This window comes from Capricornis sumatraensis, chromosome 18, assembly GCF_032405125.1.
Source record: "Capricornis sumatraensis isolate serow.1 chromosome 18, serow.2, whole genome shotgun sequence".
NCBI lineage: Eukaryota > Metazoa > Chordata > Mammalia > Artiodactyla > Bovidae > Capricornis > Capricornis sumatraensis.
In genome coordinates, this window is record NC_091086.1 from 27,656,457 (window position 1) to 27,674,013 (window position 17,557).

Sequence of the window (17,557 nt, forward strand, 5' to 3'; positions counted from 1 at the left end):
GCAAGGGTTCCTTAGCATCTACTAATTGGCTAGATTTTCGCGCGCACGGGCTTTCTCAGGGGGTTTTCATCCTCGTCCTGATAAGCTTGAACCAGGCTACAGGGAGTACACTGATTGGTCGAGTCCTGGCGCTGGCAGAGGATGATCTCAGCTCCTCCTTGGCAATAACTCAGCCCCTCTGTGAAGGAGACTTAGGCCTACCTTGGCCCCCTGAAGCCTGTCATGGCGCCTGTTTGATCCTAACAGTATCAAGACAAATGTACTTTGTATCTAATATTTCCTGGGACTTCCAAGGTAATTGAATCTTGCACTCTGCCCACCTTCCCCCCGCCCTCGCCGCCCATCTCAGTTCACCATTTCTTTCTGAAGACACACTTTACCCTATCAAACAGAATTAGACTTCCCCATCTCTGCTCACGTAGCTATGAACCTGAACTTCTACTAAAGACAGAATTTATTACATTGTACTAAAACTTTTGGTTTATTTATGTGGCTTTTCACAATGTGAGTTATTTGACATCATCGTTACAGTCTAGAATGGTCCTGGCAAATGAATACATTTTAAAAATTAAAGCAATGAATGGTTTATCTAGAATGACATGAATTCCAAAGGTTTGCAGCCTAATAATGCAAATTAAAGACAGGCAATATTAGTCCATGGCTTGGGGCAGGGGGATGGTTATAAGGATAAGCAGACTGTAAACTATTCAAGGGTAGAGGCTTGCCTTTCACATATCTGTATCCCAAGCTTAACATTATGCTGAGGTATTACATGAGCTAATACCTGCTGGGATGTAAAGATACTTTTAATTAAGCAGTCATGGTGATAAAGGTCAAGAATTAAAAGGAATGATTGGGTATCAGAAGGTGGGAATATAGAAGCATAGGGCTTATTTCTTCATAGCATCTTTCTACCAAAAGTCATCTGAAACAGCATTATACCCTCCCTCTGAACTAGCCCAGAATTCCAGAGCCTCTGCACTAAGTGATCACTTGTCTTAGAAGAAAGCAGTTAATTGGTTGCTTAAATGTGCAGTAGCTCTTCTCTAAATCCCTGTCACTTATCTGAAACATTCATTCTTAAAGTATTAAGTGGGTAACACTAAGTGGGTAATGGTTTAATAACACATCATGTAAGGATTTTGTAGATTTTTATACATATAAACAAAGGATTTTAGAGGTGAAAGAATAAAGAAGCACCTTGTTTTGGCGTGAGATTCAAACTCTGTGGCAGGAAGAAGGGATGTGTAAGTGGGACTTTGGACACACTTAAATAACCTCTACCCGGGCAACAACTGCTTATATCATTCTGACTCTTGGACAAGTGCACACACTCAGCCAGCAAGTCAGTGTGGTGGAAATAATTCCAGGGCATATAAACAATCTTGGTAATTGAAAAGAGGGAAACTCATATCATCATGGCATGGCCCAAATGAGGGCAGATATAACTTTTATGGACACTGTCTCTCTAGGTAATATTTCTGCAGCCACCAGGAGAATTTCTCAAGGCACTCCACAGTGCTCCAAGAAGGGAAGCTTGTCAAGTGTGGCAGCTGAGGAGAGGCAGTAGGTGTACAAAAAACTGATGACCTTTGAACAGAAATGTAGACTGAATTGAACTTTTTTTTTTTTTTGCACCATTTTGCTGTCTGTTTATTTCAAGTTTACAGAGAAGCTTAAACATTTGTGGAAAAACACTGAAGGCTTATTTTTCTCTTAAGTTCATGTACATTTCAGTGATAAATACACAGTATTTAACTTTGTACACCTGATAAAAGGAAAATGCATAGTAGAAAGGATCAGGAATAAAACAGAAGCATTGGGTATGATATCAACCACAGAATAGAAAAGTCAGTAGTCCCATGAAACTTGGCCCATAAAGCTGAAGAGAGTGAAATCAACGACCTTGAAACCTTCCCTAACACCTTGGAAGCCAGTGGAGGTCTTGGTTCTTCCCCTGGCGAAGTGAAGCTCCCCTTTGGAAGATGGGTGAGAGCGACAGGTGGAGTCTATGTGTTTAAGTTGCCCAGTTCTTTGCCTCACCCTGAAAGGCTTGGAGGATGAGAGCCCTAGCTTACGAGAAAGGCCAGACCAGCAGGGAGATGCCCTCTCTGGCCCCACGTGCCAGCAAGGGGCTAGATAAAGCTTTATGGGAGCCACTGGCCAGGCTGTGGAACAGATGGGGAAGTGGAACAGGGCAGAAGAAAGATAGGTAGAGAACATGGGTTTCTTCAAGGCCACAGGTGCAGGCCATCACTTGCTTACAAATTGGTTCTACAGATGAGCCAGTAATGGAAGAGAAGGATAGGCATCCTTTTTGCTTACCTAGAAAAGCTGCTCATAACAGCTTCTGCCCTTTCCTGACAGAGTTGGCTTTGGGGGAAAAAAAAAAATCAGTGTTTGTGCTCTAAGAGTGGAGACAAACCCCAAGAGTCTGTGCTCCAAGTAGCTCTAATGCTTTCTGTTACAGCCCTCTCTGCTAATCCTTTTCTCAGTGGGCCAGTTCTTTTCCACAGCTTTCTTTGATGTTTCTTAGTGTAAAAAAACAAAAAACCAAAAAAACAGTAATGAACATTGGTCCCCCTCCAACCCACCCCCCTAAACAGCTCGGTGCTGCCTGATTGCTGGCTTTCTACATGTGAAATCTTCGATGGAGAGTCTCATGGTAAGAGAAATGGCATCACCTGATGCAGCTGTGTAAACACAGGAGGAGTTCTGCAGAGGCTCTGCATGCTGCCAGCCCCCACCCCTCCAGGCGAGCCCCCCACTGCCAGATCAGAGTCCACACGGACTAAGACGAAGAGCCAGCTGACCTGAACCACTGCAAGGTACTTATCGCAAACCAGACCCATTTGTTCCTAGGAGGGGTGGAGCCTGTAGATTTGAACAAGGACAGGACGAAGAAGAAGTACTAGATTACAGAAATAAAGAAAGCAGGCCAGAGGAACTTACATCAGATCAGTGTCCTGGGCTCTTAGAAACCAGCCTTCTCTAACTCCGTACTGCTTATAAGGTAGAAAGAATAGTCTGGCTAAATGACAGTCAAGAGCTTATGGAGATCTGCAGAAGCTCTGTGAGCGCACTGGGCAGCAGACACGAGACCCGCTGCTCTGTCTCTGCAGAAAGTGCCTGTATCGATACGGATCAGCCAGAAGCTACAGGAGAGCTTGTCCTTCTGAGCCCAGCTACCGACACTGTGTTCCCCATGGCAGATTCCACAAAGCACTGGGAATCCTCGAGGCCAAGTCCTTCCAATTTTCCTCCCTCTTGAACTTCACAGGCACCCACACGGGTCTCTGGAAGAAGTCACATTTGAACTGCAACCAAACTTCCCAATGTTAGTTGGAAGTCAAAAATGTAAACTTTTTGTTTCTGGATTGCTGGCTACAAAAGGGGACTTGTAGGTTTCAAGAATCTTCTCTAAAAGGTTGCCCTACAGTAATTGTTTAGATCCTAACAGAGCTTTGCCAGTAAGGACGATCATTTATGTCTCAGCTGAATGAAAGTATTTCCTAACTAGACCTCCAGAAACTGGATAACCGTTTCACTGACAACAAAAATCAGCTAGTGTTGAAGAAGAAAATAGAATCTTAGCAACCTCTAGAATACACAGGTTGTAAGCAAGTTGAACTGCTAATACACAGGGTAGGTGTCTTTGTACCTCCTGAAGTTCAAAATGATTTCTGAACTGCTCAAGAGTTCAGGCTAGTTAGAGAATTGAAAATATTTGTTGTTGTTTACTCTTAAGCCATGTAATGGACTCAGCAACTCTTAATACACTTTGAACTCATCCAAATAACTGTGACAACTTTCCAAAGATTAGAGCTCACTGTGATAATGAAATCGTACCAAAGCATGTGAGTCAATGACTTCACAGTACGCATACTGAAATTAGGAATTTAGTTATATTGTTCTACTGCATCAGAGTTCAGCTAGGACCCTTAGAGCTGGTGGGAGGAGCACAGATCTCACACATCTCCAGCCCAGCTTCCCTCAACCTTGTCTTCGGTTCATCAATCTTGCCCCGTATTTTCCTGGAAAGGAACTGGAAAAGAGCTGTCTCGATGTTCACGTAAGGGTAACTATTTTGAATTTAAAAAGTGGAAATGGCACAAGAAATTTTTAAAAAATATATAAATTCAATTGCAATCACGCTGATCAGAAATTCTGAGTGGTAGTTAAAAGTGCATGATTGTTGAAATTTTCAAAATGAGTGACTATATAATAAATGAAGTTTATTTTATTGATCAAAATATGTCAACGTACAAAGTCTCTGAAGAAGAAAATCATCAAAGGTACTCCTTAATGGTGAAAAGTCCAACAACAATATGTAGGTAGTATAACTGAGACAAGTTATACAGCAGATTAATGTTTTATGTGCATCTCAGGCATTGAATAATCTTAATATCTGAGGCATTTTCACATATGATTGAGTTTTCACAATATCACAGGATTCTTATTAGTACCACTTGTTAGCTGTAGATGTTTTTTTGACTCAGAGTGGATAAATAACTTTTGCAAAGCCACATAGCTAATATTTATTAGAACTGTGGTGCTAATATAGATTTAGTATATTTACTAGTGTTTATTTTTCCACTCTATTACACTGCCTAGAAATATTTTAGTTCATGCCAGACCTGTGTAGAAAGCTAATCTGTATGAAATTTTCTCTACCAATATTTTTGTTTCTTCCTAATTATTTTTAATAGCAGTTTAACAACAAGCCCTTCCGAGAAACTGGAGATTTTGCCCTTTCTTTTACACAAACAAGCCAATGCAATGATAATGTTCTACAATAATGGGCCTCTTTTGTAGAAAGGCAGTCATTAATTCCCGTTTTCTATCTAGGTGAATTTTGCTTATATAATTAATCCTTTAGTATTCCAGTGTCAGGAGCCTGGTCTGACTGCTTAAATAAATCAAATTCTTCTATTACAAGCTTTAATATCACCATGTTTCTTTCCTTCATAGCATTTATATAAGTTATGTAATTAGAATTATGCTTTTGTTTGTAAAGGATTCTTTTTTTTTTTTTTTTGGTATTTCATCTAGGCTGTTGGGACTGTATGTTTTTATTCACTGTTGAGTGCCTATTACAATGCCTAACAGCTAATGACCCTCAATAACTATTTATTGGGTGCATAATGGATGGATGGATGGATAGATAGAAGAAGAAAGTCAGCACAAGGCAGATAATTTTGGACTGCTGGAAGTAAAGAAGACTGTATGTGACCTGGAATTTAACCTGGGCTTTGGAAAAAGGGCAAAATGTTTAACATGTCGTCCACATATTAAAAATATACCTCTCTTTGTTACAGCTTTTTTTTCCTAACTGCAATCGAGGAGATGCATGTTAAATTGAGTCTCACAGCTTTTTCAACACATGTGGATAAGAAGGTACTGTTATATTATGCAACACAGTTAATTAAAAGAGGAAATGAAAATCATTCTTAAATGACAAGGGTCCCACTTCTCTGTTTTCCCTTACTACTATATCCTTGGACTACAAAATACTTCATTAGAAAGGACTTTTACAAAACATTAAAATTAAATAATTTCTACAGATCTGTGTGATGCATTTGAAATAGTAGAAGCAAAGAACTACATCTTGACTTAGAATTAAGGGACACATTTGATTATTGTTTGTTCTGCAGAGGATCTGAAAAATTAAGACACGCAGTCAGCCCTTTCACTTGGTTCACATATGAGACTCAGCTGGCACTGCCTTTCAGCAGCCTAATTCCTGACTGTATGTCCCTATCTAGTCCTTGTAGATGTCTAGTTTTCAACTTTAGACAGAACTTTCTCTTTTGATTACCATCAAGGACATTAGATAAATCTCTCAAGGATTCCTTTTTTGTGCATCTTTTCATTCCTCTTTTTTATGAATGTCCCACCTCCCATGCGCTTTTCTAGTCCTCGACCAAACTTTTGCTTTAAGATTTAATTAGCTGATCTCACAAACTCAGAAGTAATTATTGCTTTGCTCTTGCTTTTTTATCTTTTTCTTTTAAATGGAGGAGATTCTCCCTTAAATGTAACATCAAGTTTTTCCTTGCTCAGGAATTTCACAATATTCTCCTTGATCTTCTGGAACAAACAGACTGAAAATAGCTTCTAGGCCCTTGCCATGCCAGCCCAGATAGGATATTTACTCTGTCATTAGCTGTTCCTTCAAATGTGCTCTTAGCCCTCTCCCTGCAATGCAGTCGTCACAGATGTGTCCCCACTTCCTCCCCCTTCCACGCGCCCTGAATGTACCTCTCCGGTTGGTCGTGCGTCTCTCTTATCAGATAATTGAGTTAAAACTCTATATAGCCTAGACAAATTCTGCCAGATGAGACAAGATGACGGCAGAGTACATTTTAAGAAATAATGACCAGAGAGGACGTGTCTGCCCCGCTCCCCTCCTGATTGATGGCCTTCATTACTTAGCTCTGGCCGCACAAGAGCCACATGCATTAAGAAACCTGTATACTCTGCTCTCTTAGGACGATCTTTGCTTAACATTTAGAAAAATCAACATCATTTCTAGATGCAGAGAAGGCCCCGCTAAACAGAATAGAGGAAAGAAAGGCCTCAGGAAATGAGACTCAAAAGGATACCATGAAGAAGACTTGGATTAAGAAACGAAACAAGCGAAACCTTTCTATTTTCAGTCAATAAGAAAGGCAGCACGATATGTTGAAAAGTCTTGAGTTCTGATCCTTGCTAATTATGAATCACTGTGTTAATCTAGGGAAGTCAAATAAACTTTTTGGGACTTGTGTTCATCTGCAAGATGAGGAAGTCAGTCTAGATAATTTCCAAGCTATTTTCTAGGTCTGAAATTCCACAGTGTTAAGATAGAAGATATCATTAACTCATAATACTGTGACAAAATAACCTGAGCAAATCTCTCATCAGAATGACTGGGTTCAAATTCTGCCTCCTTTTTTTTTATTGACACTAAGATCTCTGGTCAGATTTAACTTCTCGAAGTCTCAATCTTATCAGTAAAATGGGGATAACAATAGTACTAATGCAATAGAATTGTTTTGAAAGAATTCACATACAGCCTTATCATGGTGTTTGGTGCTTAGAAGCCACTCCATTACTAGGAATATAATCTGGACTACAGTCTTCTTAGAAACACCTAAGAAGGAAAATAAAATGGACATTTCTATGTATTTGCTTGATGAGTCTCCAATCTCCTAATCTGCTGTTTTAAAATATCACATTAATAGATAAAGCCTAGTTAATTATATTCTTCCTCCTAAATTCTCAATATCACAATTAATAGGTCAGGCTAATATGGAGTGGAGGTGGGGAAGAGGGCCGGAGGCAACGGCTAAACTCTGCTTTTCATCAAGCCTCAACCTCATGCCTTTGATAGCTTCTGGGCTTCTGCGGAGCTCACCTCAGACCCCGCTAGCTGTTGTCTCTGTGATCAACAAAAAATTAGGATACACGTGGCACTGGGTGATCCAACTTCCATAATTTTCACTCTTAACTATTCACTAAAGCCAATCTGTCCTTAAAAAAGGAAAAGCACTCCAGGACCACAGAGCTGTTGTTTCCATGGCAACAGCATAGGTCAATAGCTGCAGTCACACCTTCATCAGCCTTGATTGCATCTGGCAATTTACCATCTTCTGTGCTTCCTTTTGTTTGAGCCTCTCTCATTTGCTTAATTCCCATTTCTGTTGGGAGAATCTCAAAATGCAAAGCTACAGGAGCTGAATTTAAATTAAAAGCTATGGGAGCCTTAATAAAACACTGGAGAGCAGTGCTTATTTTATAAAAACGCACGGACACATGCTTGTTAGAATCAAGTCCTATATCCTGAACCTCAGAATCTCGCTTCCCTTATTCTGTTGCAGCTGGGAGATTATATATTTGTAATAGCCTATGGTTTTTGGAAAAAATCAATGTCATTTCTGCCTTCTAAGACCCTATTCTGATATCATGACCTAAGACCCTATTCTGATATCCGTTTTGTTAGGATCAAGTTCAAATTCCTCAGCTTGTCTTACAAAGCTTGGCATCAGCTGACCTTTGCTTATAGGTATCACCTTGCTCCTGCCCTTCTCCTCTAAGACTACACTTCAGGGGTATTTATGTTCTTTTACTTCTTGAACACCTCCTGTACTCTGGGGCCTTACACATGCTATCTCCTGTTTTCAGACCATCATTCCCTCAGCTTCCTTGCCTGGTTATCTCGTAATTGTCCTCCAGGTCTCGGTTTAGGAATCACTTTCCACAAGAAACCTTTCTTAACCCCAAGCCTGGTGAGTCTTGCGTTATACCACGTGCTTCCCTATCATACCATATATCAATACATTCTAATAGCCTGCAGAAATATCAGAACTCCTTAAAACTGTGTGAGCTTGTCAAATGCAGAGGCAGGGTCTGTCTCTATTCCCCCCATCCACCAACCCCACTGCTGAATCTCCAGTCCTCTTTCAGTGTTTGCTATACCACAGTTCAGTTCAGTCACTCAGTCATGTCCAACTCTTTGTGACCCCATGAATTGCAGCATGCCAGGCCTCCCTGTCCATCACCAACTCCAGAGTTCACTCAGACTCACGTCCATCGAGTTGGTGATGCCATTCAGCCGTCTCATCCTCTGTCGTCCCCTTCTCCTCCTGCCCCAATCCCTCCCAGCATCAGAGTCTTTTCCAATAAGTCAACTCTTCGCATGAGGTGGCCAAAGTACTGGAGTTTCAGGCACTTCACAAATACTTGTTACATGACTGAAACCACTTTATCTTACAAGGTCATTAAAGTCTTTTGTTATAAATGTCATGACTTTGGTGTTCTGCAACTTCCTGTCTATCCAACTGTAAGAATCTACCAGAAGGTGCTCCTATTCAAGATATATTTGCAGTTTTCCTATCCTTCACAGGGATATCAGTAGATAGCCATTCATTCAAAGTGGACAAATCCTAAAATCCCTGGTCTGTGGTATGTGGTTTTTTGTTTTGTTTTTTTTTCATGATTTAGTCCCTTGATCACTGCTTTTTAGGTCCAGCTCAATGCAGTTAATCCTAAAAACACTTAAAAATAATAATAAAAAATGCTAAAGTAAATGAAGTAAGCAGCTCTTTCCCAAGGTGGCGCTAGTGGTGAAGAACCTGACTGCCAATGCAGGAGACTTAAAAGGGACGTGGGTTTGATCCCTGGGTTGGGAAGATGCCCTGGAGGAGGGCATGGCAATCCGCTCCAGTATTCTTTCCTGAAGAATTCCACGGACAGAGGAACCTGGTGGGCTACAGTCCATGGGATCCCAAAGAATTGGACACGACTGAAGCAACTTAGCACTGAGCCATACACCTATAGCCATCAGACAATTCTACTAGCCTGATGCCTCGCAAGCCCTGGACCCTGTTTTGCTACTATAACACAGTGTTACATTTCAGAGCTCGTCACTCAGCAGCCAGGGGAAGAGCAGGAAAGACATACTGTTTTCTAAATGTGCAACCACCTGAGTTTAGTGATGGGGGATCACAGGGACAAACTTTGTTTGAGCCAGGCACTGATGTTCAAGAGGCAGCTGCTCAATACACGGTATACTGACACCATGATATTTTGAGGCTGATGTTTTTGACACTGGGACATTCTGAACTGCCAACTTTTGAAATTATTAGCAAGCAACCTGTGCAATGGATACCATCCCTGTATCTCTGAGCCTTCTCTCATCCCATCATTAATTCCATTTCTATTTCTGACACCCAAAGCTTGACTCCTCACCATCAGCTTGGCCCATGTTAAATTTCAGATATCTGAAGGATACTGCCCAGAAATAAGCATTAGATGGTGAGCTATGTGAATCAAGTGCTTCCAAAGGACACTGGGGCAGGAGAGTTCAGGCAGAAATGTCTAGGTCACCTGGGGAAGGAGTGTGAGAAGGAATGGGGAGGCAAGGAAAGCCTCATGGAGAACCACTGTCCTGCAAGGGCATAAAACAAGAAAGGAGCTTGCAAAAGAACTAGGAAGGGGAGACAGGGAGCATGCTGTAAGGATAACACAATGGAAACCCTAAAAGGGGCTGACTGACTTACTGCTCCTCGAATCATAAAATTCCAGCTGGCGACTGTGGCTGAGAATAGCAGTCAAAAATGTGGAAAGACGGTCGGGTGGTGGTCCCTTCTTTTCCCTTTCCTCCATAGAGCTCAAAAGCCCAGTCTCCCCCCTGGCTCAAGGGCCCCTCTGCTCCACCCCTTCTACCTGGGTGGCACCACCTGGCCCAGATAGCTGCCATCACAGGGACCAAGCTCACCTGTACTGAAATGGCAAAGCAGTCTCATGGCACTGAATTTATATTAAAATCTGGCTTAGTATATCCTAATGATTTGGTTAGCAAGCATAACTGAGTACATCCTATAAGCAAGTACTGATGCCCAAGCAGAGAGTAAGACAGAAAATGTTTCTGCCCTCACGAAGCATGCATTCTAGGTAAAGGGAACAGATTCTAAGCATACACATACACACTTGTCAGACAGTGATAAGTGCTCAAAGGCAACTAAGATAAAGGGTCTGAGATCCATGGCAGGGGGCCATTTCAGATTGTGGGGGTGGGGTCAGCTCTGAGTAGGCATCTTTTGATCAGAGTTAAGTGAAGTGGGGAGTTCACAGTGTGAATAGCTTAAGGAAGAGCATTCAGAGCTGAGAAAGTCCTTGTAAGTTTGGAGGACTGGCAAGAAGGCTGGTGATCACATAAGCACACTTCCACACCAAGGGTGTGTGCAAGTACCAGTGTGTCTGTTGTTGTTCACTCAGTCACGTCTGACTCTTTTTCAACCCCAAGGACTGTAGCCCGCCAGGCTCCTCCATCCATGAGATTTCCCCGACAAGAATACTGGCGTGGGTTACCCTTTTCTTCTCCAGGTGACCTTCCTGACCCAGGGATCCAACCTGGGTCCCCTGTGTTGGCAGGCAGATTCTTTACCATCGAGCCACCAGGGAAGCTCACCAGGGTGTTTCCTAGCTGCCAACTGTTACCCACCTTCAACAAGGTTAGAAAGGCAGTAAAGGCAGACGACTCTTCCTTTTTTTCATATCTGCTTACCTTACTAGGAATTCATGTGTGGGGTGTGGAGGTGGGGGCTTTGAGGAGGACGACAGAGGAAGTCAAGGAAACCATCATTCAACTTCTCTTTCTACCATACTCTCCATTCTCGGTCCCCTCTTCTATCTCCTATTCTTGCTTCTCTCTCTCCTCCTCTCATTCCCTCCTGCTTCACTTCTCCTCCTCCTCTTCCTTCTTCCCCACCCGCTCTTTCACATTTCTTTCTCCTATCTGCATTCTTTCTTGCAATATTTCTCTGCCTTCTTAAAATCTAAAAAGTGAAAATTGTCCTTGAGAGACAGAAAACAAAGTTAGTCTAAGTCAAATTGACAGCAGCAGTTTGCACCTGAGTTATATTATTAGCAAAAGTAACCACAAGTACCACAAGAGGGAAAGAGGAAGGGTGTTGGGGGTGTGGGTAGAATGCACAGGAGCATCAAACATCATGACTGCCGCTTTATTGTGAAATGCAACAAGTTCACACCCTGGGACCGGTAGGCCATCTCTGTCGGACCTCACAGCTAACGTCTGCCAACCATGAGCACTTGGTTCCTTGACCTTGCGCTCAGCCTGCAACTTGCAACATTTCACTTTGGTCTGACTTACACTTCATCATAACGGTAATATAGCAGTGATATACTTCAACCCATTATTGATCGCCACAGAAAACAGGCCCTTGCTTAGCTCATTGAAAAACCTTGCTTTATTACCTTCTGTTTACTGTTCAGACCAAACTCTTAGAGCAGCTTCTCCGGTACCCTTCTGTGGCTGGCCACTTTGATGGTAAGACTCGTCCCCTTACCTAATACCATCTAGCTGTTCTGGATCAACTCCCTTGCTCATTCCAGCCTGATACCCAGGATCCTACCAGGACAGAGATACTCTCTAGTGGTGTTTCTGTCAGGTTATTTTCAGCTACTATGGTGGAGTACTAGGTAGGCATGGATATAGATTATTCTAGCAAGAACTTCCTGTTTGAGACTTCAAAATGACCATCTGCTCCAGGACCAACAGAAATCCTCAAGATCAACACAAATCCTGTTCTCCTCTGGAAAGTGCCTAGGAGCCATTTCAAACCTTGCCATGATTTTTTGCCATGAAAACCTTTACAGATGTTCATCAGGGAGTAGTTAGTGAATGATAATCTTCCACTTCCATTTTGAGCCTTCCCAATTATTTCTCAACCCCGCAGCTCTTTAAAAAATGTAATTTTATGTCACTCGTCTGCTTAAAACTGTTCGTTAGATTCCATTTGCCACCATATTAGAGCCTGAGCCACTTAGCGAGACCGACGAGAATTTGCATTGTCTGCTGTTTCCTTCTTTGCTGACCTACCAGGTGTCACTTCAGTCCTCCCTAAGCTCCAGGCACCATGGCTATCCTTAAGTTCCCAGAGCGCCATAGCTTCCGTCATGCCTCAGAGTCTTTCCACGCGCTGGTCCCATCCCTGTCACACCACATCTACACGGAGAGCCCCTTTCACCCTCAGGTCTCAGCTTAAGTGTCCCTTTAGACAGGCCTCCTTTGGTAATCTGATTAAAATTCGAATCCTTTTCCCTACCAAATGCCATTGTTCTCAAACACAGAATGCTTTTTTCCTTCAGAACACCTACTGTATCATTTTTAGTTGTATCACTCAGGGTCCATTTTGGGAAACAGAAACCATACCAGTTTGTTTTAAAATGGAGAACTGAATATACAGCATTAATTAAAAAACAACCACAAAAGTACTGATAGACTGAAAACACAGAAAGATGCCATTGAGGTACCAGAGAGACAGTGAGTGCAGGAAATAGCCACCATACCTAAGACTGGGGATCATCAGAAACTTGGAGGGGGACTGGGACCTGGAGCTGTAGGTGCCATTTGTTTCCTGCTGGTCCCTCGGGAGCTTGGAGGAGGGCTGCAGGAGCTGCTTCTCAGATACTAAGGGAAGGGTGCTGCTTGGCTGCTGCTGGCGTCTCTGACAAGGTGCAAAGAAGTTGCTTTTACTAAAGAGTGCTGGAAGAAACTGGAAACTGCGAACCACCAGTGATGCTGGAGTAACTTAAACGAAAATAGTACCTCTCAGGACAACAGGGAGAACAAGAAGGGGCAGGCCCCCTTTGCTTCCTGTTTATTACCTACCAGCCTTCCCTGGTTGAGAGATCCTAATGTGGATACACCTGGCAAAGGAAAAAGGTAGTTTGCAGAGTCCAGCCTGAGCAATTTAGAGCAGCATATCCAACGGTGGGTTTAAGAAGTATCATAGCTTAATAAAGAGCATAGTAGTTGTTGATTGTCTTTTCTTTCATACTAGGCAGCGTGTGCTCAGGACCCATGTCTTTCTTTTCACTGTTTTACCCCGTCCATGTGTACAGCACACTAAGAAGTAAATAGAAGGTACTCAATAAATATTCCTTGGATGGATGGATTTATTAGATTGTTTCCAAAAGTACTTGGTGAAAAGTACAGTTCAATTCTTGTCAACTGAACAATACTGAGTGCCTCATATGGCAGTCTATAGACATTGGGGTTAAAATATGAATACAAGGCAGTTCCTTACTATTTAGTATGGGATTTAGGACATTTTCATACAACACTGAATAATAAAATGCCATTGCAAACACTCATATGTTTAAATGCCCAAAGAACTGAACAGGCAGCAAAATCTAGAGGACACCAGGAAAGAAAAATGGTATACGTGGGTTTGGAATGATTCAAAGACTCAGAAGGAAGAAGTTATGGTCCAAGGCAGGCTTAAGAGGGGGCAGACAAGGAAAGCTGAGGAGGAGAGATGGGTTTGGCAGGTTTTGATGAACACAGAGAAGTGCGAGATTAACATAAATCGCTGGAAAAGTGAGTTTGAACTGTGTAAAATTCTGGAGTTAGAATTCTGAGTAGTATGTCTTTTGCAAAGAGGAGACAGTAAGAGGTTTTATGCAGAGGAGTGATGTGTCCACTGGGAATGTTTTCTGAAGACGAATCTGGCAGCGTCTCAAGGATTCTGCAGTTATGCGGCATCACTGAGTATGTAGGAACTCAAGCCAGAAAGACTAGTGAGCAGACGGTGATAATCCCGAGCCAGAACAGTGGTCCAGATAGAAAAGGATAGCAAGTAATGCTCAGAAGGGAGAATCAATGAAACACAATTCAGAATTAATCCAAGAGGGATGGCGAGGATATCTAGAATTAATCCACAGTGATACACATAGGATTCAGAAGGGTGGCAATAAAGGAGATCATCAAGTTCCAACAGAAGAATTTGATGGTATCAGTTCAATAAAGCCTCAGAGAATATTTACCCTCCAATAACTAAATATGCATTTTGCAAAATTAATATGAATCTGGAAGAACATATATGTCTTCCTCTTGAGGGGCTTCAGAAGTACTAGGCTTCTCGAAGTTATAATAGTCACACGGTGTCTCGTTTCCATAGATATGCTCCTCGGGATTGGTCTGCCAAGTATTTTCATACAGTTTCTTGTCCGTTTCTCCTTCAGCTTCGGGAGGACGCACTTTCACATTTTCATAGTTGTCATGGATGTTGGTGTCCTTCCCAGCAGAATGGCGGTCTTGAGTTGGAACTGAGATTTTATGCCTTGGGCTGATAAACTGGGGACTCAAGAAGAATGTTTTAGTACAGTCTTTTCTCCTGCTTCTCCTCCTCTGCAAAAACTTTGGTAAGGTAAATTGCATGGTATTCTGGTGTTTCCACTGCCAAACACACCCGATTCCACAGATCACCAACAGTAAAAGAAGGGAAATTCCTATAGACATGGCCACTGAAGTATTTCCACAGATTCTCAGCATCTCTGCACCAACAATGTCGTTTGTTACTATGGTGAAGCCCTTAATGAACTCACAGGTACAAGCCACTGTAATTTCTCATAAAGTGTTGTTTGAAAGTAATTTCCGAAGCTTGTTTTGGCATTTCAGATATGAAAGGACATTATATGGCAAGATCTTGGTGTCAGAGGAGAGATTGAGTAACCTTGATTTTGGAAGCTGGCTCTCGTTGTATCTGATGATTACACAATTGTTATTGTATAATTGTACTGTGTCAGAAGGGATTTTATCCAACTCCGCTTCCTTTGCTATCAATGAATCACAAAATGAAGCACAAATGAGTGGAAAATAATAACAGAGTAGAAAACTCAAGAAAGGGAAGGTTGAACGATCTGCCATCCAGGTGCCTGCTATAAATTAAAAACATTTTAATTGCATATTTAATACAAGCATAATAAAAAAAACCTGCTAATTTCTATCAGTACATTAAGCATCGGCATTTAGTAAACTCTTCCTTCAAGATAGAATATAGTACTGCGCTAGTTGCAGCACTGGGTTTTTGCTTTAATATAGAAGGCAGTACTAGCTGTTGTATTCAGTGAGTTTTTATTTTAACATAGAATACAGTCCTCACTGGTGTGAGGGGGTGGGAGAGTTAGAATGACATGTCTGCTGAAGTCTGAGTGGTTTTATCACTTAGATTTCAACATTGTTTTTGACAGTAAGGCTAATCGTCTTCAAGAGAAAGATAATGCTTCGAACACAACAGGAGGCAAGGGAGAAGAGTACAGATGGACAATCATTTCTATCCCCTATCACCTCCTCTGTGAAGCCTCGCCTGCCCCTCTTTCTAGCGGTCGGAGACCATGTCTATTTCTTAATCACACCTTTCTTGGTATTCCCATATTAAAGAGTCAGTTCTCTATTATAGGGGCTTCCCTTGTGGCTCAGCTGGTAAAGAATCCGCCTGCAATGTGGAAGACCTGGGTTCAATCCCTGGGTTGGGAAGATCCCCTGGAGAAGGGAAAGGTTACCCACTCCAGTATTCTGGCCTGGAGAATTCTGTGGACTACATAGTCCATGGGGTCGCAAAGAGTCAGATGTGACTAAGCGACTTTCACTTTCTCTATTACAGCATGACAACTTAAATTACACAAAATTGTGTCTTTCTGTCTGGTTATATGGTGGAGAGAGATCAGGTCTTTTCCTCTGTAAATCCCTAGAGAATATGTTTAGCACCTAGCACAGAAAAGACACTCAGTCAATATTTATTGAATAAATTATTAAATAAACATAGGACTCAAAATCTAAGCATCTGTTTAAGCTGATAGTTTAAAATGCAAGACATGTCTTGTAAAGGGTACAGTGTGTACTTAAGAAAAGAGTCCTTTGATGTAAAAACAAAATACCTGTAACCAAAATATTTAAAACAGAATTTGAGTCTTCCTATCACTAGTCTAATCACAACTTCCAGCAAAAAACTTTCATTTAATTAAGATAATTTTATAGTTTTACCTGTTGATGCTTTAAAATGGCAGAGGGGAGAGAAACTGGAAGTATTCAACTACTCTGAATGTTCTACTATGATTTATTTTATCAACAAAACATTACTGCTGTATGTTTTTAGACTAGACACAGATACACTTACATCCAACATTGTTTTCATCATTGTTGTTTTCTTCCAGTTTTATTGAGATATATAATTGATATACCACACTGTATCAGTTTAAGTTATACAAATGGTGATATGATATTTGCATGTACCATGAACTATTTACCACACTAAATTTTGTTAACATCCATCAGCTCAGTTAAATATTTTTTTTTCTTATGATGAGAACCTTAATGATCTACTCTTTTAGCAACTTTCAAATAGATACTACAGCATTGATAACTATAGTCATTCAATTTCACAGTGCTTATGAGATGATGATGATCATCTGCTGAATGTCCATTAGTAGTATTTAGTTACTTGGGGTCAGCTTTTAAACACTGTTACATGGATTATCTCATTTAACCCTACCATGCACAGCTGTCATGGGAAGTAGATACTACTGCTATCCTTATTTTATACATGAGAAACAAGAGGATTAAAAAGTTAAGTAACTTCTTTATGACTAAGAAGTGATTAAATCTGGATTCAAGTAAAATTTTCCCCTAAATATTATTCCTACCCAGACTTCTATAAATGTCTGTCAAGCGCATCATCCATCACTATATTTTTACAGATGATTAGCTCTGAGGTTCTTGGGGTTCGGAATTGTATCTTATTTATCTTTATATTACCAGCAGCAGTACTAGACACAGAATAGCTGGTTTGTTAAATACTTGCTAGTGAATACAGCAACCTGCATTAGAATAAAAACAGTAGTGATAGGCAAGAAGAAAAGAAACTCTGAAATTGTGCCCTGCTCTCAGTGAGTACGCACATACAACAGTGAACATTTCTAAACTTGTTCAAGATTAGAATACATCAAATGTGCAAATTTTCAATCTGGCATTTCACATAAAATACTAAATTAAATATGAGATGCAGCTAATTTATAACATTTCTTTGATAAAAGTATAGGGACAAACACCCCAGATGGCAACATTCTTTAATCTCTTTCGAACTTTTGCAGGTTCCCCCTTTCTAAGGCCAGACACAGTGCTATGTGTGTAAGGTTTGGCAAGGGACTTCAACCATTAGGATCCCACTTCCTTTCTGCAACAGCTGAGAACTGACCACATGTAAGATAT

At 41.2% G+C, this 17,557-nt stretch overlaps 1 protein-coding gene across 1 annotated transcript; it reads right to left on the reverse strand.

Annotated features, from left to right (window-relative positions):
- Positions 1-14,365: 14,365 nt before the first annotated feature.
- GAPT (GRB2 binding adaptor protein, transmembrane) lies at positions 14,366-14,842 on the reverse strand. Its single transcript, XM_068990361.1, has one exon. The coding sequence runs from the start codon at positions 14,840-14,842 to the stop codon at positions 14,366-14,368; it is 477 nt and encodes a 158-aa protein (XP_068846462.1).
- Positions 14,843-17,557: the final 2,715 nt, after the last annotated feature.